The 26,006-nt window shown below is 43.6% G+C and overlaps 1 protein-coding gene across 2 annotated transcripts in view; it reads left to right on the top strand.

The window, feature by feature from the left end:
• LOC146195981 (uncharacterized) overlaps positions 1-26,006 on the top strand; it is a 125,076-nt gene that overhangs the window by 37,031 nt on the left and 62,039 nt on the right. Inside the window, exons 5-9 of one of the 2 annotated variants that reach the window (XM_084597984.1) lie at positions 825-865; positions 2,733-2,802; positions 5,211-5,247; positions 5,857-5,920; positions 7,026-7,766. In XM_084597984.1, coding sequence (XP_084454110.1) covers positions 825-865; positions 2,733-2,802; positions 5,211-5,247; positions 5,857-5,920; positions 7,026-7,208 — 395 coding nt within the window. In that variant the 3' untranslated portion in view covers positions 7,209-7,766. Of the gene's footprint in view, positions 1-824; positions 866-2,732; positions 2,803-5,210; positions 5,248-5,856; positions 5,921-7,025; positions 7,767-26,006 lie in introns of those variants that run through there. The other variant, XM_084597985.1, reaches the window with a different exon arrangement.

A 26,006-nucleotide genomic window follows, 5' to 3' on the forward strand; every position in this document is an offset into this window, starting at 1 on the left:
AAGTTTCAAACATCACCACCTCGCCAAGGCCAATGGGCCCTCAAATTGAAAGAAACACTGCTTTTAAAAATTGTTAATAAATATTTGCCTTCGTACATAGGAGTTACATTTTGGGCGAATGCTCAACATCATTCGTTCTACACTTCGAAAATGTTTATCAGTAACCTTTACAACCTTTTCATAGTTCCTTTACAGCATCTTTTTCTGAAAAAGCAATGAGACCTATTGTAAGATATAAGCAAATATAAATTTTATTTTTGTTGCAATAAGTGGAGGTTCTGTTAAAAAGAAATCAGACATGGACAAGACGAGTGTTATTAGCTCCAGGAAAGAGAAGCAATTATCCCCTAGCTTTTTTTTTTTAAAACGCCAATTATTTATGAACAAAAACCCCAACTAACGACTGCGCAAGTAGAAACACACAAAAAAGGAAACAAAACAACCTTTTCTTGTCCTGCCTGTCTCATTTTATGTTTATAGAAGGCTGCTAGAACCAGCACAATTTATTTGCCTCCAAGAATCATGCTTCACTGAACAGTAGATGTAAGTTACATCAGATGTTTTAAAACTTGAAATAAAATGACCTGATAACCATTATGCAGGTTGGTCGCAAACGTTATGATCATATTTCGAGCAGCTTAATAAGCTTTTTGGAGTCTAAAAAATACAAACCTTAGAAGAAAAAGAATGCTTATTTGTGAGAAATTCTGCTCTCATTTAAAGTTACAATGTGTATTCATGAACATTCTATACGTTTTATTTCAGCAAGCTCAGCATAATTGTGTGACAAAAATTTTTCCTTACAAAACGTTTTCGTTTTTCAGGTAATGTGGTGAATGTTTCAAGCGTTGTTTCACTTCGTCCGGTAAGTTTGCAATAACGTCAAAGAAACGTTGAATACAATTACACCTTTGATGCTCAGCGATATTAAAGACCAAAGTGGCGGAATTCAAACAGTGTTTAAGTTTAAATTTTTTAACACTAGTTTCCTTACCGTACATTAGGCAAAAAGTCTTTCTTTAATTGCGACCGAAAACACATGTGAAGCCAATTTCTAAAAAAAAAAGGGAATGCAGAAAACTACAGTCACAAGATCAGTTTTGCGTCTTATTCGAGCATTTGGCCAACGCCGCCGTCTGTCCGGCTGGGCAACGCACGGTAGCCTGTGACGGTTCGCCCAGTTTTCATTGCTGATTTTCCCTTCCGTGCTGTCAGGAAGGAGCTAGATTAAGACAAACTTACGCTCTAAATTTTGCTTTGAAGATCGCGGCACTAAGCGTGCAAGCACGTTTGTAAAGCGGAGGGGGGGGGGGGGATATTTCTAGTGGGTATTCGCGCAGCCCGAAAAGCAACTCGAATATAAACGACAGACCTCGCAGAACAGAATAACGAGAATTTAAGAATTCGTGAGGTAATTTTACATTTACGGTAAGCCGCAAAATGTTAGATTTAAAACCTAAGCAGCTTACAAATTTTACAGAAATTTTGGCGGCAAGGCGAACTCTGGAAACCACAACGAGGTCAGTGCAGAAAGCCATTGAAAGGAAAATAATAAAGACGTAAAAGCAGCATTGGCTTAAAACAAAATTACCATGCTCTGCCCGTCACTAGTGCCCTTAGTGTATATATATATATATATAGGATGCGAGAACATGACCTACTTCACCGCTTAAAAAATTATAGAGCGAAGTGTACTCTTTATTAAAAAGAAATGTTTTTATTAAACTATATTTTTCGCCCGGGCCACCGATGTTTGTCAGGAATCGGAAAAACAAAGATCGGTCCCCGATCGAAACGATGACATAAATTCCCGGTTACGTGAATAAGTTCCTGCTGATTCATTTCTACGTTTAAGAATCATCTGCGATCCCCTGTTAGCGATACGTGTTTATATATATATATATATATATATATATATATATATATATATATATATATATATATATATATATATAGACATAAGCCTCACTATACTCGAAAAGCAATGTTGATATGTATTATATTAGTGCATACCAGTGCGGGCTCTTTGCCGTACAGCGAAGTAGAAGCGGAGGATATTCGTTTCATGTGCCCGAGACCTGGCTGCTTGAGTGCTGCTCTGTCTCTCTCGACGTCGTCCTTCACCGCATATAACTTTGCCTCGCCGGTGCATTGTCGTGTGAAACAGGAACTCTCCATTTCCCTTACATTATACATAACCAATTGTTGGTTCATATTTAGAGTTTATTGGCGAGTATACCTACATTGCACTGCAGTGAATTCACTCTGGGGCAGATTTCTTCACAAAGGTCTAGCAGTCAACTTCGATGTGAAAAGAATCTTTAAAGCATTTCTGAACCAACATTTTGAGGATTGTTTAACGGCTGTATACAAAATAGGTCCTCTCATACAAACTTCTATACCTGTTAAAGGGCATTGAGGCAGTGGCCGGAAGATCAACGTCTTAGCAAGAGAATGTAAGCAAAGTGGGTAAGCAGTGTGAACTGCTCATTCTTATGAACGAAATATAAAGATTATGTGGATAAAATACTAATGTTCGAAAGATCCCACGTTCAGCAAATACAGCTCAGTTTTTAAGCAATAGAAGTGTGTACCTAACTGTGTTGTCGCGACACGAATGACAAGCATGCGAATGCTATTGCATACACTCCCTTAACCCAATGAGATATTCCTTGCTTTATGTGCATGTTCCTTGAGCTTTGCATATTTTCTCATGCCCTTTTCTCCCGCAGGCACATGGAGGAACGTTTTACAACATAACAAAAGCCGCCTTGGATCAGCTAACAAAATGCACTGCACTGGGTATTGAAATTCGATCACTAAATATTTTTAAGAGCATGCAATAATTTCTGATATGCTAATGCGATCAGGTAACTATGCTCCACTAAGCAGAAGCTTTGAACTGATGACAAAAATTATGCCACGACCGTCAGTGTTTGAACGAAAAGTTAAGTCATGAAATCATGTCTTGGTCAAACATTCTTCAAAAAGCTTGAGGGCTCAGTCGCTCATGTAGGAGCAGTTTATAATTGTCGCAGCTTAGTGTTTTCTAATTTTGCTTACTGTATTTCAAGCTTATATTTTTGTTTGTGTTGTTTTGATCCGCTACTGTATGACTATTTTCGCCCTTGGTGCCTCGATTTTGTTTAGTACTTCACCCAAGGTTACCTCGAATTCAGATTTTTTTTACTTAATTGCAATATTGCCAGCTTAGATCTATCTAACATCCATGTAATAAGCGTGGTTAGGAATCTCAAATAATCTATACATACATAAACTCGACATAGAAGCAACGCACAAATTTAGCCATGTATCGAAGGCCGGCCGGTGCGGGCGCACAAGGCCTGTTGTGTCTCTGTTGCTCTGCCTGTTATGCCTGCGAAGCAAATATCGTCAGGCACTTTCCTCAAAGCAGTGATTTGTTAAATGAAGTTTTACTTAACGTTTTTAGGAGTGATGCTACTCAGTATTTTTATCATGCAAAAGCGTTCAGAGCTCTTGCGAGCCCTATAAAGAAGTAGAGCGTCAGAAGCAAATAAACCTTGGCGACCTAAGCAAAAAGGGTGCAGAGAATTTGTTCCATGTTTCGTTTCGGCAATCAATCGGTTTTCCTTTATCTGCAATGAATTACAGTCTTTCTGCATCGCATACGCAAGTGGGATGGTTAAATTGGTTCGCAAAGATTTTAACACAGCTAGACGCGACATCATAAGGTTACTTTGTCACTGGTTGTAATGTCGCGCGAAGCATCGATAGGAAAATTTTATAGTCAGCTGGCGTTAGTAGTGAACGAAGCGACGCACTTCGCTCCTTTTGTTTTGCCCAAAGTGAACTCGTTTTCGATGCTTTACTATTGCCAAGATGCTTTCTGCATCAATCAAAATAGAAGTGCACGTGAATTGAATAAATTGGTAGTAATATCGAATCTGCCAATTCATCGCATGTGCAACCCAACCACCCTAGTTATGTACCTTTTATCTAAATTTCTTTCGTGTCGGAGCTTTATTAAGAGTCAAGAATATATTTTCATTTTCATCACACAATTCTCTTCATCTAGCTGGAGACAGGAGTCCACTTTTTGAGCACTTAATAGTTCATAGCTGTGTGTCCCTTAATGCTTTCTTCGGGGCTAACAATAAAATGAAGGCTAACAGTACATTTTGCCTCTCACTAAAATCTTCTTACAAGCAAGCAAAAAAACATTGACTCATATCTGCATTCAGAAAAGCCCCTTGCAAATAATGCTACTCCATTCCGATAACGTAATTATTGCCACTATTACCAGCAGATCAGTGTTATTATGCTCTGCTCGGCCTCTGTTCACTGGCACGCCGTATAAACCAGTTACAATAGCATCTTACGCAGAATGATGGAGACCTGATGCAGACATAAGTAGTTGCTTTCATGTGATGCTTTTTTATTCCCACAAATATATTTTTTATTGTCTGCATTCAGAGAACTAGGAAAACAATTTAAGTGAGAGATAGACAGCACACACACACGCACACTCAGCACACAAACACACACACACACACACGCGCACACATACGCACACACGTACATACACACAGGCCACATGACACTGCAACCAGAGAGGAATGCCAGCTCGCATCAGATTTTCGCGAGGTCTAAAGTGCATGTATTATAAGGAAGTAATGGCTTATTAGCATTCACCTGAAAGAATTCCAACGGTTCAAAAAAAATGATATAGTGTTCTATGAAAATTTTCAGTAGTTGAAAATAATTCGTCTTTGTCCAGGGCTGAAGCTTAGGACGAGCGCCTCTCCGAGGCAATCAGTCTTGAAGAAAGTAAACCAAGATGATTGCTCAAGATCGGCAGTTGCGAGCTATTTGTTCGAAGTTATGCACAAATGCAGGTCGGAAATTCTTTCGTCAAATGCATAAGGGAATTCGTGAATGTGGACTATATTAGTAACAAAGCAGCGATTATACTGGGTACAGACCGCGAGGGCATATAAGATGGAGAAGCAGTACTACTAACTGAATGTGATAACAATGGTTCTGAATGAGTCCTTCAGGCAGTGTTGCAGGCCAAAATATATGTTGTGCGTACGACCTTTGCGACTATTCCCTTTTTTTCGGTGGCAACGGCATTATCTGCCGCATACATGACAAGCAGTCGCGAGACAAAATGCAATCTAAAAGTCAGCTCACGTTTATTTAGTGTGCGCATCACTTCTCTATTGCAGAAAACGCTCGCTACGGTGTGCGCGTGAACTCTGTCAAGTAAGTATTTGCGCTTAAATATTTACAAGCTTAGACTTCTACTAAAGCTCCCAGTTCTTCAAGCGAAACCGACCATTTCATTCTCTATTTGTGCGCAGAATTTTACACTTCATACGCTCCCGTTTCATGTTTTTCACAAAATATTAATTATACCGTTGATTTATTCCTACCTCCTGTTTATTCAGCCGGATGAAATTTATGAATAGAAACTTGTTTAATCCAAAGCTCGTTTTTGACATGCACGGTGTGCGTATTCAGTGAATAGCATTTGTTTCAGTGGTCAATATTTTCGTTGTCCAATTTCTTCTGCTTTTGTTGTCTCTTCTGTGCCTGCTGTCAGAATGCCAAGTAAAGTTTATCCGGATAATTTTATTTCGCGTGGTTTACTTGCTTAAAAACATTTTACAGAGTGGTCACTTTATACATCGGCCACGAAAAGTACATTTGCATAAACATAGTACTGTCGTCCCAAATTGCACTCACTTGCCTAACTGTGAATAAATGGACTCGTTAGAGAGCATGAGCTACTGGAGACTTTTGTAAAATGCATTTATTGACCCCAGTTCAGCATACTGTAGTCGACTAGTCATTACACATTTTCATTTTTAGCCCAGGTGTAATTTTCACCAGTATGGGCAGGAGGCCTGGCGAAAGCAAGGAAGAACACTTTAAGGTAAGGTGCTTGGCGCAGTCGATATCTCTTTAGCTCTTGTATAGTTTCATGTTTAAGTATGTCTAATGACAGAAGGCATTTTCTTAGCGACCTAGGTGTGCAGAGGTGAAACTATGCATAAGGAAAGGAGTTTACAAATTCACATTGGTCACAGTGTACCCACAAAATCTAATTTTGGTTTGGCTTAGTTTTGGTTTGACCCCACCGTGGTGATGTATAGTGACTATGGCATTACTGCTATCACGAATGCGGCATCGATACCCGCCCGCGGTGGCCGCTTTTCGATGGCGGCGAAAAGCAAGACGTAAGTGAGATGTGCGCTTTCTGTGCACGTTAAGTACCCCAAGTAGTCGAAATGTCTGGAGCCCTCACTACGGAATCTCTCATAGCACGAGTCGCTTAGGTAGGTTAAACCGCATAAAGCATCCTTCACCACCGCGACGGGACTCAGTAACAGAATTTGCGCTGCACGACTTGGAGGTTCTTTTTAAACTAACGAGATAGGCAGAAGATTACAGAAATCCTTCATTTAGTTTCTATATTCTTTGAATATTTCGTTTTTTTTTCCACTGTGCTTCCAGGAATTCGCAAATATCTGGGCAGTCCTAAGCTTAGTGCGCACCCGACATTGAAAAAATTCATATTCTGGATTTATTTGTTCGCCACGCGTTTCCAACCAAGTTAGTTAAAACATCGAGCATATTCATGAGCTAATATTGAAGTGAAAAACATCTTGTGCTCAGGATAGTTGTAATATGCCAAAAAATAGAGGTCATTACAGCGCCTTCACAGCTTGAGACGATTGTTAATGCGCTCTCACGTGGTCGCGTCTGCACTTGAGATGGTTGCTTCTGCGCACTTTAGTATGCACGATGTTCCAGTCAGAAGACACACATCTTCTCAGAGGACACCTGCAGCTATTCGCAATTCAAGTATTCCTTCTTTATATGCCAAGAAGTCTTTCCGATTATACATTTCTAACGGGATAGCAATCCACTGTCAATCGTGTAACTAGCTTTCTGACCATGCTAGTGCAGGGAGAGATTTCAAAGTGCGTACAAGATACGGTTAAGGCTACTGATCATTTTGTTTCCTTTGAACGTAGCGGGCAAGCAAGGCTATGGCTGACGCCCACCTCATGGGCCGGCTAGGACAACCAGAGGAAGTTGCGCGGGCCATCGCTTTCCTGGCCTCAGATGATGCGTCCTTCATCACAGGCCACACGCTGCCAGTGGACGGAGGCCACTTACTCATGACGCACCTCGACATTAGTCCTCCTGAACATTAGAACGACGTACCGAGTCTATAGCCTGAGTGCACCGGCTATAGGGGGGTGCGACTGAAAATCTCCAGAGGCCTTTTTCGAAAGTGTGTCCGAGAATCGAGTTGCCGCTGCTCACTCATCACTGCAAATACAATAGACGCTCTTGGCTAAGATTCATTTGTCTGGAATTTGCACTATATTTTGCAGCCTGCAGCATACACTTTATACCTTTCCTTGAAATCGAAAACGTTGATGACTCAGAAACCATCTGGGAGAAACTGACGCTTGTACGCGCCACATTCCTGCCAGAAGCAAGCGCTAAATTATCAACTATAATTTAAAGCCTTGTTTCACTCTAAGTATCACCCAAATAAATCTCTCGTCTTTCTTTTTTGTCTTCTACTTCACCATGTATCTCCATTCCAACAAACCTTTCATGTTTTCAGCACATAGGCGCGTCAGCCTAACGTGATCTCTTGTTCCGGCCACGACTGTATTGTGCCAGCACCGCTCTCTTGTATACCGCTTCGTTGAAACAATTTTTGTACGGTTTTACCAAAACATCAATAAAGGCTCCGTGTGAACAACATCTGGCGTGGTCGTCGTCATTGGCTGTGGGCGAAAAATCGTGATAGTGCATTAAGTTCAGAAACAGGGAACAGGAATAGGAAATTTTCGAATTGACTACCGCTTTCTCAAGGAGGACGACGTCATTGTTTGTGAGCGAAAAATTGTGATAGTGCATTAGGTTCAGGAATGGGGAAGAAGAATAGGATGTCGAAATGATGACCTATTTCTCAAGGAAGTTCCTGTAACCACGGGGAAACCACTTAGCTATTTTCAATGGGGTGAGAATATAACCCGAGATTTCGATTTATCGGACACCCATACTGCTGATAGATCACGAAGGCTATCTAATTCAAGCTGAAAAAAGCTGAACTTGGCAATAGCGCAACGCGAACAGGGACAGACAACGCTATCCAGTTTTACTTTCAAAGGCGAATATAAGCTAAACGTTCCCGTGTCTTAAGCATTCACGATATAATTTGCAGACCCGACAAGCAAATTTGAGCCGATGGCACACTTCACACCGTGTACAGTTGTAATAAAATGAAACTGCATGAACAAACTGGCTATAAATTAAATGCTTGGTAAACCGAAGCTATTGAGTACAAGCCTAGAAATATACATAAAGTACTTTCATTAATTATTTTACGCGACGGTAAATGCATTATCATGCGGTTCAAACAGTGTATTTCCAAAATAAATCTTTTACCGCTTGGCCATCACATCCACGTTTTTTTGTACACAGGGTCTATAAAATGGCATGAAAAATATAGCAGCATAAAAAACGTGTAGCACTGAACTAGAAAAGTGGGCTAATAAAGTCTGTTTTGTTGCCAAAATCCTGGAGCCAAAAAATAACGGACGGCTGTATTACGGTGAGACATTTGGACGAAAATGTACCGGCGTGGGCAAGACTCGGCTGACCAGATAAAATTTAAATGCATGGCTATAGATAAATGCAACTGCCAGAGATCTGACACCTAAGGAGGCGCAAAAGTCTCTATGTTGTTTAAGCAATAAGACTGCCTAAATAGCGCACTTCACCTGTCTCGATTCAATTGAAGTAGGAAACTCAAAGAGGAAGACGCTCAAATATGCATTGGCTCTCGTCAACAGAGATACACACAGTCTCCCATTTCAGAACGTCCCAAATGAAGATTATGACCATATGAAAACCGTTTTACGGAGTGTTACTAGACTTCCTTAGGCCTCCGCATATGCACCTTCACCACCAAATTGATGACGTTGGGGTGTTCAATTGCAGATGCAATCAGAACATTACTTGCGCGTGGTATTTACCTGTCGATGTTGTTGCTGAATACGCCGGTCGTTTATTTCTCAGAAGACCTGCGTTGTTGCAGAGCCCATGAATTTATATCGTGTTCTGAAATAGTCAATCACTCGTACTGCGCAATTCATCGATGTTATCTTTAATTATCAGCCAATAACTTTTAATATATATGAAACTAGAAGCCATCCAACCTTTACATCATCCATTCCCTCGATTCCGCAATCCTGAAAAAAAAAAAACGGTAATACACCCTGAATATGTAACAATGGTATAACTTCGCAAGCTTTCAGCATGACCGAAACGTTATAGACGCTTGTAGAAGGAGCACTTTATAGATCGACTCAACGCGGCAGGTGAATGCTTTCTTTAGGCGAAAAAGGAAACGACGTAAACATTTCCAGCAAACTACAAATTATACGAGTATCCCACTTGCGCGTGCCCGTTGTCAGATGACATGTCCAGATATCAAACGGTCTGCGGGCTGTGTGATATCATAAGAGCACATTACAGGTATATTGCAGAGATAAAAATCTAAAGTGTTACATATTATAGCGGCAAAGTATCCCATATATGACCCAAAAAAGCGGCTCCGAATGGTCAAAATTCTTGTGGTAATAGATACTGTTGGCACCCACGGTCATTGAAGTAAACTTTGTCTAAGTTGCAAACTTAAGGTTTTTGATTATTACACGAGTAATTTGGCAAATAAAATCAACAGCAAAAATTATTGGACATAACAGCCATAGACGTAATTAACAGGAAAAACAAGAATGAAAGCATGCTATATTCAGAAGACAATGACGGAGATAGAAGACAGCATTTATAGCCACATCTTGATGGTGCAAAAATTAATCAGCCCCTAAATCTTCATACTTGAACTAGTCGCTTTTTGAAGAGGACTTCCTGAACTGGTATGACCAAAAAGCTCAGATTAAAATCACGTTCAGAACTCCAAGTTCACGAATCAAACACGCTACCCTCAAGCCATGCAGGCACTTTCGCATACGTTTTCGGGACCTTATATTTATGCCAGGTAGAGTAGCACACAATGTGGTAGCTGGGGACAATATGCTAAAGAGAGTGTGCAAGAAATATATACACGAACTAAAGAATAAGTGAATAAGAGCGCAGGAAAGTGAAGGTATGCTAGCGAGCATCCGCAACGATCGAGGGCTGCTGGCGGGTGTTGCTAATGCTGTCCCGTCATGCCCTGGAAAGCGGAGGTAACGTGTTGTACAAATTTGCCACTAAATATGCTATCACACAAATATTCTTTATGTCCCGTAAAGGTAGTGATGTCGTCTGCAGGTGTAATCATTTGTACATTACAATTCGAAGACCATTCATTTTTCAGGAGTCTTGGGGCACTAGTGAGTGCCACTTTTGCAAATGAAATGGAACGAATGGCTTCTTTTCTAATTTTAAAAAGGAAATATTCTTTGCGGGCAAAACGACACTGAAAAGTAGGGTCCGTATTATACTGCCAATGCAAACCTTTCATGCATTAGGGTAAACGTACGCCATCAGCTGCAGTTGGAGCGGTCGTCTACTAGGATGCATCAGCGTAGATTGTGGTATTATAACAGCAGCCTTACAGCTATAAAAATGGCGGATGGAGCAGAGGAGGAGAAAGACTTCAAGGCTTTATGAAATCGGGAGAATAAATTCAGATGCACTCCTCCTGCTCCCTATGATAGAAAGCCTTTACAGTTGGAACATTGCTACATTTTCTTAGTATTACTAATTGTTTGTTTGTCATAATATTTATGCACCAAAGTTTGCTGGTGTGAATCCTTTTTCTTGCGGTAAGCTCTGAAATCAAAGCACAGATATAATTCGGGGTAGAGAGACCTAGAGAACAGTTGTCATTCAGCATAAATACAAGCATCAGAACCACCACAGTAGTCGAAAATAAGCACAGATATGTCCAGACAGCAAGCTTATGAATTATTTGAACCAATTGGGACAAAATATCTTCCTGCTGAAAATTGCCAATGCCAACCACTTGACAAAGTGCCCGGTCGAAAATGCAAAAATAACAATTTAGTGCAAGGACTTCAATTCATGACAGAATTACGGTCGAATGATTGTCCTGTTAAACCACGACTGACCTTCCCTCTATTTTCACAGTTCTTATTAGTGACCTAGGCTCGTCAACAAGCATGTGATAATATGATAATAATGAAGAGTTTGGCCGCTGGCGATGTGCTAAGCATGGCTCAAGCATTCCGTGCTTCTTAGAAATGGTAATCATTTAACACCACTGACAGGTCTAGCTTTAAGGAGGTGCCGGTAGACTCGTCAGTAGATTAGTGCTGTAGATTGGTAAATCGCATGGTAGGCAGGTAGGCCTTCGGAGCATCATGTATATTTAGAGGAAGTAGGTGCTCAAGTTTTTAAAGTGTGGAGCGTGTTGACCAAGCATGATGGTGATAGAGAATATTCGAAGACGGGCCAATGATGGTGGTTAGGTTATTACTGCGTGGCCTTCTTTAGTTGGCGGTAGGTTGCGGGGCCTATCTCGTCTGGCATGACTCGGCAAGGTAGCTAAGGTAGCGGTGCAGCAATTGACCGCCCCTGGCAGTCCGATCAAACACATATGTGCACGCGCTTTGCGCACCGATTGGAGGACAATGTGCGCGCGAGTGCGCCTGCATAGATACATACAGCAAAACATCTTGTTCATTTCCAAGCAATATCTTCATATTAAATCTGTATTATTCCCCTTCTTTAGTGGATAAAGAAACGCTGCTCAATCTGTTATGGTCCACTTTATTGCCGGGCTGTTAACAAATGCGTGCTTTACGTAGTTTATAAGTAGCAATGACGAAGTGCTCTAAATGAATCTGAAGCCCCCACTATGGACAGTGCGCCCCTCTCTTGGAAGCCAACTGTCTTATTGGTCCTACAGTCGCCAATACGTTAGCGCGGCCGAAGTTTTGCCATGACGAGCAACCAAACCACTCAGTATTCAGCAGCCCCCCGCCTTCCCCACCAACAGTCGCGTATTCCGTTAATACGTACAGCACGCTCTGAAATTCAATGGTGAAATATGTCACTGCAAGAAGCATTGAGGTAGGCGTTACTTATGTCGCTGGTAAGACCCCCGCCTCTTATTAGCTGAGCCAGTGCCTGTGAAGGTTTTAAGTTCCGGGCGTCCCGTGGTTTTGTCGCCATGGCATTTTCAACGCCATGTATTCCATCGAAGATTTTGGTCTTCGATATAGTTGTCACGAGTTTTATTTGGAGTACTTTTTTTCGTTCGCCACTTCGCACTCGGGGAGCGTAAATATTGTAGAGATAAACAGATTTATTTTGTGCGACCATCGCTTCACATATGACGGTTTAGGGCGTGTGCCAGCTTCACATCTTAAGCATTTTTAGCGAGTGCATTCATTGTGCCTAAATTCAAGGCGAATACTCTTTCTGTCGTCGACTGAAATTTTATGTGCGTATTCTTCATCATATTTGTCTCTTCTTGCGGCTTCCAGCTTGACAGCATGGTCTCTCTCTCCGCAATCACCCCCATGGGTGCTTCTCTACTTTGCGGGGCCGTTGCCGGAACGCACATGCAATGTCCCGGTTAGTGCACGTTGACAAACAGTAGGACTTTTTCCCACATTCCGAATTCCCATCACCACACTGTTAAGACGTCGATCATGAAGTTAGAAAGTTAGAAAGCAAGGCGTTTTGACAAGGGTGTACTTTGTGTGTCTCAATTATTAAACAGTGTTTTGTTGTGTTAATAAGGCGGCCATCATTCCAGACCACACATTGCATGTGCTTCACAGATACGATCATTATAAAGTGATGCTTTATTAGCAATTGCATTGTATTAGAATCACACTTTGTACAATTGCTTGGCAAACACAATTTCGTGCTCAGTGAGGAACTTTGACGTGGCCCTAACGTCCTCTAAGAGAACATTATTTTAAAATACAGCTCTCTTCAACTATTCTATTGTTCTTTTTATTGGTTTCATACTGATGTTTTTCTGCACATACTGCCTCTGTGCATTGTTACGACCAAGCATCCGCAATTGCGCGCTCTATTGTTCGCCTGTGGGCATGGATAAGTTTTGTGAATATGTGGTGATGGTCCAATGGCTCTAAGTGAGCCTGTTTCCAGGAATCCTGTTTTGTAAGCATGTTTTGCTTTGTGGACAACCTGCAAATGCCAAATTGACCCTGTCAAGAGAACGTCTGGAAAAACACAAAGAAACGTCCCCCTGCGGGAAATAGCAGGAAGTGCTTTCTTTCTTTTGTCCACCCTTCCAGTCGAGAAGTGCTATCCTCCAGTGATGAATGCCTCCTATCCAAAGGAGACGACAGAGTGACATGTCCGCTGACGTGCAGGACAAGAAAGGAGCATGACTCATACGGCCATTAAGTGATTTCCCGGGAATGCAGGAAAGATTTGCAATTGTCGAAAAGGGACCATGTTGGGAGCCCTATGCGGCGCCACGTGCACTCGGGTTTCTGAGAAGTAAAACCCCTTGTCAGAACCAGCTTGTGGTTTCTTTGCTGAAGAATAGAAATGTACCTCCTCTCCTCGCCGTTCCCAAGCTTTTCCCGCCAACAAGTGATCACGCCCAACGAATGAATGCCGGACCAGTCAGTGCTTCAGACCATCAGTGCAGTGAAGTGTTCGATTGGATGCCGATACCTGAGGGGCGTGCCCTGGATTTGGTTGGTCAGCATCTTCAGAGAGGGGCTGGACATAGGGGGTTTTTAAGGACGCTGCAGAGCACGAAATGTCGCTCTGGGCCCTGGGTAAACGGCTCATCCAGTCGCTTCTCGCCATGAACTCTTAACGCTTGCCATTTTGCTGATGTACCCTTCTTTTTCGTGTAAATAATCTTGTAAATAAGTTTCTCAAAGTGCCATTAAACCTGCTTGTACATATTTCACCAACTTCGAAGATTCAATCCTACTTCAACCCCGAGTCTCTGCACGCTACCAAGTGAAGGCCGGGTCGACTTAGCCCCAGCGTCACGACAACTGGTTGCAGCGGTGGGATCTGGATCTACAAGCCCCAACACTGGTGACCAGCGTTGGGATCTGAATCTACAAGCCACAACATCTGATGACTGGAGGTGGGATCTGGATCTACAAGCTGCAACATCTGGTGATTAGAGGTGGATCGGAATCTACAAGCCACAACATCTGGTGATCGGAGGTGGCATCTCAAGCAACAAGCAGGCGCAACAATCGGCCAACAAGAGAGCAGCTCGGAACATCGATCGCATGTGTGGGTGAGTGCTTGGCTTTTCTTCTGATGTGGACCAGGTTCTAGAACAGGGTTAGATTTTAAGAACTGGTAAAAAGTGTTGAAACGCCTTTAGGTTTGGTAGTTTGCACTGTTGGTTTGGAAGTAGCCGACACTCGGAGCGATCATGGACCTACAAAAGCTGCAGAAACCGGAACTGTTGCTATTGTGTGAGGAATTGGGAATTAATACAAGTGGTTTGGCACGAAAACCCTTGATTATAAAGGCAATCACTGATCTGGGAACCGATGATGAGGAGCTCAGTGAAGCATGGAACCTCATCGGGCAAAAAAAGGAACAGCTCAGACAGCAGAAAGAGGAAAGGGAGCGCGAACGTCAGAGGGAAAAAGAGGAAAGGGAGCGCGAACGTCAGAGGGAAAAAGAGGAAAGAGAGCGTGAACTTGAGAGGGAAAAAGAGGAAAGGGAGCACGAACGTGAGAAGCTTGAAAGAGAAGCAAAAAAGCTGGACCAAGAAATTGAGCTCCGGAAATTAGAACTAGAGTTGAGCAAGAGGTCGGGCGATTGTCCCCAGCTAGCGGTACCTCGTCTCAACAAGGAGGCAGATTTCAAGATGTCAAAGTACATGCAGCCATATGTGATATCAGGGGATATCGGTCTGTATCTGGCTAACTTTGAGCGAACCTGCGAAAAACTGTCCTTCCAGCGAGACACTTGGTCTCAGAGATTATTGACGGTTCTGCCCAGCGAGGCAGCGGAGGTTGTCGCGCGGCTAAGCAAGGAGGACGCGGACAACTACGAGAAGGTCAAAGCTTGCCTTCTGAGAAAGTATAGGCTTAGCGCCGAGGCGTTCAGACAACGTTTTCGGAACGCTACTAAGTCCAGGGACGAGAGTTACCCTGAATTCCTGTACAATTTAAGAGTTAATTTGGGCGAGTGGCTAAAGAGCACTGATTCCTACAGTGATAGGGACGCTGTAGTCGAGCGAATTCTTTTGGAGCAGTTTTATAACTGCCTCCCAGAAAAAGAAAGAAATTGGTTACAGGACCGAGGCGAAATTAAGTCGGCAACTGAAGCTGCCGAACTTATTGAGGAGTATGCTTCGCGCCGACAATTCAGCAACACAGCAGTGGATAGACTCCGCAATCCCAAGTTGAGGGTGAATAACCGTCAGAAAAGGCACTTTGCTAGATTTGCAAACGAAGAAAGGAAGGCTTCTTCAGGCAAACGCCCTAGAAAGGACGGCAGTGAGAAAAGTGGGGAAGTGACCAACGCGCAGAACACAAAGAAAAAGTTTGAGGCTAGGAAGCCGCTCACATGCTTTAGGTGTAATGAGCAGGGTCACATTGCCGTCAACTGCCGGAAAGAAAAGATTGTTTTCTCGTATGTCAGTGACTGCGATGAAAATATGCAGCTTTTGGAACCCTACCTGCATGACCTAGTAGTCAACGGGAAGCCTTGCAAGGTACTGCGCGATTCGGCCGCAACGATGGATGTTGTCCATCCGGCGTATGTGTCGCCTTCCGACTATACAGGACAGTGTGCATGGATCCGCCAGGTAGTGGAGGAACAGAGTGTGTGCTTGCCAATCGCGAACGTGGTCATCGAGGGCCCTTTCGGCGAGTTAACAACCGAGGCTGCTGTTTCAGGAAAGCTTCCTAAAAGCTATCCGTATTTGTTTTCCAACAAATCGGACATGCTACTGCGAAAGAGGGGCATCCTGTTCGGAGACAGAGTTGTGCAAGCCTTAACACGTTCAAAGGCGCGAGAACTAGCTACACTGCTCATACCAGAAAATTCCACAGTGGAGGAAACGGCAGTTAAAACAGTGGTCGATGTAGAAGATAGCGGGCCAGAAAACTTTGAGAGCGAGGCATCTCAGATAAGTCAACATGAAAGTGAGCTTGATAAGACACGGAATGAGGACGTTCTTGAAAGTAACCTCTTGCCGCCAGTGTCTAGTAATCTCACGAGACTTCTAAGTGGAACCCGAGAGGACTTAGCTATGGAGCAAGCCAATGATCCCAAGAATAAGCTCGAAGTACAGTGGGAAGGACCTGATGAAGTCGTTGCAAAGCTTTCTAACACTAACTACGCAGTGAAAATTCCCGGTAGGCGTAAAGAAGTGCGCATTTATCATTGCAATCTTATGAAGCCTTATGTGCAGAGGGAAGCCGTGGTAAATCTAACGTTAAACCTTCCCGAGGAGATGGGGGACAACTTGATTTGCCTCAGCGGAAAAGGAAGCAACGCTCAGGAGCTTCTCAAAAAGACGGAGCAGAGAGGAGAACTAAAGAAATCCCAGCTGTCCGATCTGGGCGAGATAATAACAGAGTTTGAGGCCTGCTTCGTGGACAGGCCAGGCAGAACTGATTTGACTGAGCACGATATTGAGCTGACTTCAGACGTGCCAGTGCGATCAAGGTGCTACCGATTTTCTCCAAGGCAAAGAGAAATTCTGGATAGGGAAGTAACTCGCATGCTGGAATTGGGAGTAATAAAACCCTCGGAAAGCGATTATGCTTCGCCTATGATCTTAGTAGAAGCTCCAGGTAAAGACCCTAGGCCTGTGGTAGACTACCGAAAGCTAAATTCTCTCACCAGGGATCAAGTGTATCCTATTCCGAATATTGAGGAGAGAGTAGAACAGGTCAGTAGAGCGGCATATGTGACTACGCTGGACCTTACTCGAGGATATTGGCAAGTACCGCTCACTGAACGCGCCAGCAGATACGCGGCTTTCGTCACTCCGACGGGCAGCTACCAGCCAACAATGATGAGTTTCGGGCTCAAAAATGCTCCATTTTGTTTTTCACGACTCATGGATAGGGTTTTAAAGGGGTGTGAAACATTCGCGGTGCCTTATTTAGACGACATTGCGGTTTTTTCCGACTCATGGGCGGACCATATGGTACATCTAAGAGCTGTACTGAGCCTTTTGCGTCAAGCTGGACTAACCGTAAAGGCCGAGAAATGTTGCCTGGCAAGGGCGACCGTGGACTACTTGGGTCACAATGTAGGTCAAGGTTTCAGGAAACCCAGCGAGATTAAGATTTCTGCGGTAGCAGACTACCCGCGGCCGAGCACGAAGACGGAAATTCGAGCATTCCTAGGTCTGACGGGATACTACAATCACTACATCCCTAACTATTCATCTTTGGCTAGCCCTCTGACCGACGCTCTCCGCAAGACAGAACCGACAAATGTAGTCTGGGACGAACAAAAGGAAGCCTCCTTCGTAAACCTGAAGGCTGTGCTGATTAGCCGTCCGGTATTGCGAGCTCCAGACTATGGCCGAGAATTCACGGTCCAGTGTGATGCCAGTGATCGAGGGTTAGGTGCTGTTCTCTGCCAGAGAGATGACGACGGTAATGAGCACCCCGTGCTCTACTTGAGCAGAAAACTGAGTTCTAGAGAGAGGGCTTATTGCGCGTCAGAGAAAGAATGCGCTTGCATTGTATGGGCCATTCAAAAATTGCAGTGCTATCTTGGAGGGGCCAAATTCACCGTAGAGACGGACCATTGTCCCCTGGCTTGGCTGCAAACTGCGACATCGAAGAACAGTCGCCTTCTTAGGTGGAGCTTGATTTTACAGCAGTACAATTTTGAAATAAGATACAAAAAGGGGAAGTTAAATGGGAATGCGGACGCGCTTAGCCGCTCTTTCTAAGCGGTCCGAGATGTTCCTCACCATGTATCCAAATTGATAATCAGGTTTTTTTTTTTTTTTTTTTTTTCGTGCGCTTGTATATGTGTGACTATGTAAAGCAGCACGTTTGGTTTTCTAGGAATACGTGGGTCCTGAACGTCTTGAGAGTGGGCTTTTCTCGAACAACAATGGCAGTTTTCTTTTGACCTGGTCTCTTCAGACGGGAGCCGAGTGCTTGCTTCGACATGTGGTTGAGTTTCAGACAGCTCGAGCAATTTGGCCTACAACAATCAAGACAACGCGACAAGCAACAGCGAGCTTCAAGCGTTCACGTGCAGACCATTAAGTCGTCTCTTCATGCAGCAGCTGGGACTGCTGCCCTCCGAGACTCTTCTGGCGGGGGAGGAGGCTGTTACGACCAAGCATCCGCAATTGCGCGCTCTATTGTTCGCCTGTGGGCATGGATAAGTTTTGTGAATATGTGGTGATGGTCCAATGGCTCTAAGTGAGCCTGTTTCCAGGAATCCTGTTTTGTAAGCATGTTTTGCTTTGTGGACAACCTGCAAATGCCAAATTGACCCTGTCAAGAGAACGTCTGGAAAAACACAAAGAAACGTCCCCCTGCGGGAAATAGCAGGAAGTGCTTTCTTTCTTTTGTCCACCCTTCCAGTCGAGAAGTGCTATCCTCCAGTGATGAATGCCTCCTATCCAAAGGAGACGACAGAGTGACATGTCCGCTGACGTGCAGGACAAGAAAGGAGCATGACTCATACGGCCATTAAGTGATTTCCCGGGAATGCAGGAAAGATTTGCAATTGTCGAAAAGGGACCATGTTGGGAGCCCTATGCGGCGCCACGTGCACTCGGGTTTCTGAGAAGTAAAACCCCTTGTCAGAACCAGCTTGTGGTTTCTTTGCTGAAGAATAGAAATGTACCTCCTCTCCTCGCCGTTCCCAAGCTTTTCCCGCCAACAAGTGATCACGCCCAACGAATGAATGCCGGACCAGTCAGTGCTTCAGACCATCAGTGCAGTGAAGTGTTCGATTGGATGCCGATACCTGAGGGGCGTGCCCTGGATTTGGTTGGTCAGCATCTTCAGAGAGGGGCTGGACATAGGGGGTTTTTAAGGACGCTGCAGAGCACGAAATGTCGCTCTGGGCCCTGGGTAAACGGCTCATCCAGTCGCTTCTCGCCATGAACTCTTAACGCTTGCCATTTTGCTGATGTACCCTTCTTTTTCGTGTAAATAATCTTGTAAATAAGTTTCTCAAAGTGCCATTAAACCTGCTTGTACATATTTCACCAACTTCGAAGATTCAATCCTACTTCAACCCCGAGTCTCTGCACGCTACCAAGTGAAGGCCGGGTCGACTTAGCCCCAGCGTCACGACAGCATCCACATGTTTCTGTCTCTTAACCAAGACATCCAACTGCATTTATTCCTACGGCCGCAGTCCCAGTGCACGCTGTTTCAGCCGGCGTATCACGGGACGATACTCTTCGCCTGAAAACAAGGATGTCCCCGGTGTTCCCCCATGCTGAGCCGAAGCCCAGAGCCATTATCAAAGTAGTAAAGAGAGCCTCGCAGTTAATGAAAAGCGGGGCAAGCACCCCTCTGCCCCCAGAGCCGCAGTTTTGGAACAGAAACCTCTTCTCATCGCTTCTGAACCGGTTTCGCAATGTTGACAGTTCCCCCACCGCCTTTTTTCTCCCTTGGTGCCCGTCACAGTCTTTCCTCTCCAGACTGCACCAGACCGCAAACACGTGCAAGTTGTATGTATGAAGAAGCTGTTGCCCTCTTCCTCCTCCTCCTGTCACCCATCCCTGGCAAAGGAGAAAGGTCAAATCGGCCTCAGAGGTCGGGTTTTTGTGAAAATGCGGATAGTAGTGCTACAGCAATGAATCTTCCTAAAGCACTGCAGAGTTTGCAGTGGGCAAGAAAGAAATGAAAAGCTTTATTTAGCTCTATGTTATTTTCAGCAGTTTTTGGGGCGTCTTCAGAGGTGTCTCCTTATTACATCCCCAGGAGTCTTCTCTGCCGACCTCGTCTACCTCCAAACAATAATCGGTTGCCCTCCCTCCAGGGCTCGCACGTTAAGCTCGGTCTACCAGACCTTGCTGGGCTTTGCTGAGGTCGCTGGACAGCAGAGTCTCCCATTGCTCCACACTTGGGTTTCGTATTTTGGGAACCACGTCTATGTTTTGACAGGCCCATGCGATGAGATATAGTGTGGGGTTATCGTCACACAATAAACATCTGTCCGCGTACATCGTAGGGTGCATTTTGTTTAGAATTTATTGGTTTAGGTTTTGGGTAACAACCTCTCTGTAATTCTCAAAATGACAGCCTTTTCTCTGTTGAGGGAACTGTGCGGCGGGGGATGTCGAACTCTCCTGCCTCTTTAGCTTTCTATTATGGCCGAGTATTGCTTGAGTGCTGACGAAAATTCCGTGGTCTTATCCGATGCTCGGAAAGCAGTGTATGCTAGAGCTATCTTTTCAGCCTTTTGGCTTCCGGGCAACCCATGTGCCCGGTACCCACATACTTTTGTGATTGGCATTGTTTTCTTCATCATGGTGTTTAATCTTGTCATTCGCTTCGAGAAGTATACGGAGGTCGTTACGACCTATATTGCGATTTGTGTAATTTCGGCAGGCTGTTTGAGAGTCCATGAGTATCGTTAGCGCCCACCCGGTTTTATAGCCCTCCGCCGCCGCTATAGCAACTGCTACTTCCTCGGGTTTTGCTACTATGCAGTGTCGTGTAGACGCGCTGGTCTCTTCGCATAGAGATGAATTGACCACCATTGACACTGCGGTTTCCGTGTCTCCACCGATCAAGGACGCGTATGACTACACCGTTGTTTCTTGAGGAGCGTAGGTTTTCTCAATGAATTCGGCCCTTGCTTCTCTTCTGCCTCGATGGTGGTTGGGGTTCATGTTGGTCGGGATTTTATTTATCTTGAGGGACTTGCGAATCTCATCGGGGATCGTTTCCGTCCTCTCCAATTCTTTCATCTGCCTTGAGTTTTTCTACTCAAGTTACGCCTTGCGTAGCTCTTCGAAGATGTTTTGTATTCCAAGGGCCATGAATTTTTCTGTAGATGTGTTGCGCGGTAATCGGAGCGCTGTCTTATACACTTTGTGTAGCAGGGCATCCGTTTGCTGAATTTCGCTCTTGTTGCCGCACTGGTAGTGTAGGCATACATAACTCGGTATACTATCACGTTTCTGACTAGATTTAGTGTGTACTCTTCGCGCATGCCATGCCACCTGTTGGTGATGCGTGTGATCATGAGTTCGACTTTTGCGTTGCTGCTTTGAGCAGGGTAAAAGTGTGAGTACTGCGTGGCTTATATTGAGCCCACATGCCCAATGTTCTTATTGTTGTCTTTTCCGCTATCGACTTTCCTTCCAGGTGGATCTTGAGATTCAAGACCTCAATGGTTGGGATGGTCCAATTTTGTTTGTCTCTCCAGGCTCGAAGCAGTGGAGAAATTCCAAAGCCTGAGCGTTGCTGCTGCAGACAGTACATTGCGCGCCCCTTGTCAAACACAAGCAGCATTCCATTTAACGCAGCAATGTTCACCGGCATTCTATAATTCAATTACCGGAAAGTAAAGGCACAGTATTTGTCACATTCGTTTCTCTGGACACCTCAAGTCCTTCGGAAGGGTTGAAGGTCAGATTGGCTTCAGGGTTATTAGCAGAGTGCGGTTAGTAGTGCTGCCGCACTAAAACCGAAACAAAATTTGCACGGACATCACAAGACACACGGGTGGTATTTAGGAACGTGGAGGTCGCATTCGGGAAAAAAAAAAAAAAAAAAAAACAAGCTACCATTGCTGTGGGCGTTGTTTTGCAAAAATCGCGGATTCGCAGAAAGGTCGGATTGGGAATAAGAATTGAGAGTATTTAAAATGTACCAGATAATATAATTAGAATGCTTTAATATTACACCAAAGCCGTTAAGGTATGTTAGAGTATAAACTAAGTAACTCCGCTGAAAAAAAAAAAACTGGTTAAATAAAAACGAGTCTAACGTGGCATTGTGCGGTCGTGAGTCACACACACTATTCTTAAACATCGAAATACATTATTAATGTACTTCGATGTTTAGAGCCCTCCATTATATCGAAGTAATGTAGGGCTTTAAGTGTCTGTGGCAATCAGAAAAGAAACAAAAATACTTGTTTTCGTCTGGCTGCAGTGTGTATCTTGAGGATTCCCAGGTGGCCACTTCTGTCCCGGAACCCTCCACATCTGAACCATTGTGTTCTATTCCCTTCTGACGCTTTCAGAAAAACATTTTTGTTCTTGGCTAACAAAATAGAACCATTACCTCATATTGCACCAATCGATACCACTGCAGAGCAGTTGGGTTTGACTAGCACGAGGTAAAGTGTGTGGCACCCGATACATGAAGCTTTCGGCGAAAAAAGCATGCCCTCTACCGACCCTTGATAAGACACTCACGAGAAGAGTGATCACTTAGTTAACACGTGAAACGTTAGGTTTATAATGTGTCACTCTCTCCATTGCCAAGAACCAGAACTGAGAAAAGGGTGTCGATACATGCACGCACGGTTTTCTAATTAAACTTGTAAGGCATCAGTTCCTTGCTCTGCGTTCAGAATGGAGTATTACCTTTTTGCTTCTATTTTATCATCCCTCTGCTAGACAAGTTGGAGGCTAAATCGCGAAATCATTATTCAATCCTAAACGCTCAAGCACCAAAAGCGACTACGCCAGCACTTCTGAAAACATTTGGTCGTTTGAGAATTGTGCGAAATGCTTTTTGTCAAAATATTTTTAACATATTTTCTGACATGAGCGCTGTTTGCACTTTCTGCAAAGACTCAAAAGTTGGTCTAAGATAAAAGTTTTAAATCGTGCATGAAACAAGATGCATTGACGTATAATAGTTAAGAATATTTCACTCTCATTGTTCGATAATGTGAGTCGTGAATGAAACAATGTGAAAATATTTACAATTTTAGAGTCACTTGAGAACAATGTGGCATATTGGAAACGTTTTACACTTACCTCCCATCAAACTCTAAAATTTTGAGCCGACATAATTTTTTGATGTTTCACAGCTTGGTGCGGTTATTGTTAATAATTTAAACTTGTTGAACAAAAGCAGTCATTGAACGTGTCCCGAACATTGAAAAAGGTTAACTTTTCTTGATCTTCAAGCCTTTACTGGGAACCAAGCAGCTCCAAATAAAAACAATTTAGATGACTGATTATACACATCACCGCCATTTATTGTAGAAGATTGTATGCGTAAAAATTTTCTTTGTAAGAAGAAATAATTTTAAGTCTTCAATCAACCGCACCGGCAGGAACAGGCCATTAAAGACTTCACTGCATAACATGCCTAATATTATGGTAGAACGAAAGGAAAAAGATGGTTTGCACGGTATGAAAAAGAACTGAACAAGGGTAAATGGGGTACGCCTCAGTTCGCAGATGAGCCAACGTTTCGACAAGTGGACTTGTCTTCGTCTCGGTATAGCGATCATCACTGGCAGGGGTTATACGCTTTTGCTTCCGAAGAAGGAAAGCTTGGGAGGTGAAAGTGGGTGTGAAAGTGTGGGGAGGAGAGGATGGGTGAGAAGAAAGTGGGTCATGAAGTGAAAAAAAAATCTTCAGTATGTACTTATCAGCCATGGAACCAGGGATTCTGTAGCCTGCAAAAGAAGTAAAAGCGGCAGTACCAGGAAAAACTACAATGCCGGGCAGGTGATTAGCCACCACTTCAGTCGGTTTGATGCAGATACACCTTACAAAGGGACAGGCTATGCAAAGGGCCCTTATAAGGCATATATCTAGGGGGACAATTCTTAAAAGGAGGGGGTAGGGGGGAGTACAAAGTCACAGGATAATAACCGCATAGTGAAAAATAATAATAATCTTAAGTATGTATCTCAACCTGGAACCAGAGATCCTGCGGCCTACAAAAGAAGCAACAGCGGCAGTACCAGGAAAAAAATCACAGTACCGGGTAGATGATTAGTTTACCACTTAGGCGGGTTTCTTGCAGATACACCTTACAAAGGGAGGGTTTGCGAAGGGCCCTGATAAGGCATATATCTAAGGGGGACAATTCTTAAGACTTTCTGCAAGGGGGGGGGGGGGGCAGAAATACACATCACAGGATAATAACCGCACAGGGAACCGCAACTAACAAAAAAAAAATAAAAAAAATAATAAAAAAATTTTTGAGGACAAATTCAAGCAACAAGTGATAAGGACGAAATGTGTTTAGAGGAACGTGTAGGGTTATGCTATTGCGGAAGGAAACAGGGTTTACATGCGTTGTGAATAAACTGTACAATTAACGCTATGTGAAATTGTTTTCCCGAATAGTTGTGATGGAGAGGGAATATACCTTAGGTATTTCAACGTTCCCTTAGATATATTTATTCCTGCTGGTTACAATGCTTTAAATTTATGAATTAGATACCTTCTAAAATGCTCCTTCTGTCATAAACAGTACACCGGAGAGACAGGATAACCAATGAACATACGGCTTAATGGACATCGGGCAGACGTAGGCAAAAACCTCCCGAAAGCAGTTTCCCAGCATTTCAATCAGAAAGACCATAAGTTCGAAGAAATTAAATATTCTCCAGTCCGGCTTTAAATCTGCAAGGGATAGAATATATAGAGGCGTATCAAATTCATATATTTAGAACATTGGAACCAGCAGGAATAATTATATCTAAGGGAACGTTAGAATCCTGTAGGTATATTCCCTCTCCATCATAACTATTCGGGAAAACAATCTCACATAGCGTTAATTGCACAGTTTATTCACAACGCATGTACACCCTATTCCCTTCCGCAACAGCATAACCCTACACGTTCCTCTAAACACATTTCGTCCTTACCACTTGTTCCTTGAATTTGTCTTGAAACATTTTTTTTTATTATTTTTTTATTTTTATCTTGTTTTTATTTTTATCGGTTACCTGTGCGGTTATTATCCTGTGATTTGTATTTCTCCCCCCTCCCCCCCCCCCCCCCCCTTGCACAAAGTCTTAAGAATTGTCCCCCTTAGATATATGCCTTGTCAGGGCCCTTCGCAAACCCTCCCTTTGTAAGGTGTATCTGCAAGAAACCCGCCTAAGTGGTAAACTACTCATCTACCCGGTACTGTGATTCTTGGTACTGCCACTGTTCTTCTTTTGTAGGCCACAGGATCTCTGGTTCCAGGTTGAGATACATACTTAAGATTATTATATTTTTCACTATGCGGTTATTATCCTGTGATTTTGTACTCCCCCCTACCCCCTCCTTTTAAGAATTGTCCCCCTAGATATATGCCTCATCAGGGCCCTTTGCATAGCCCGTCCCTTTGTAAGGTGCATCTGCACCAAACTGACTTAAGTGGTGACTAATCACCTACCCGGCATTGCAGTTTTTTCTGATACTGCCGCTTTTACTTCTTTTGCAGGCTACAGAATCCCTGGTTCCATGGCTGATAAGTACACACTGAAGATTTTTTTTTCACTTTATGACCCACTTTCTTCTCACCCATCCTCTCCTCCCCACTCTTTCACACCCACTTTCCCCTTCCCAGCTTTCCTTCTTCGGTAGAAAAGCGTATTTAAATCCCTGCCAGTGATGATCGCTATGCCCAGACGAAAACAAGTCCACTTGTGGAAACGTTAGCTCATCTGCGAACTGAGGCGTACCCCATTTACTCTTGTTCAGTTCTTTTTTATGCCTAATATTATGGTTTACATACAATGCAAATGCAACAGCACGCGGCTACTTGCATGATCCAGCGCACGCTCTAGCGTGTGCGCGGTTCGAGGCTAGCTCTTCATCAAACGCTTCTTCCAACGTCCAGTCCCATTCCAACGTAAAACGACACCACAAATGATTTCACAAATTTTGAATACATGGCAGAAAGGTTTGTTCCATGGTTTTTAAACTGCCAGCCTTTCGCGCAGCGGCACTTGTTGCAAGCAAAGACTGCGATAATTTCCTGGCGCGCGCGTTACTTTGTATGATTATGCAAAAACGGCATCAGCAGTACATGCGCTCACGAAATCAAAGATACCGTTAAGTTATC

This window comes from Amblyomma maculatum, chromosome 3 (assembly GCF_055883805.1).
Source record: "Amblyomma maculatum isolate TAMU_Amacu chromosome 3, ASM5588380v1, whole genome shotgun sequence".
Taxonomy (NCBI): Eukaryota; Metazoa; Arthropoda; class Arachnida; order Ixodida; family Ixodidae; genus Amblyomma; species Amblyomma maculatum.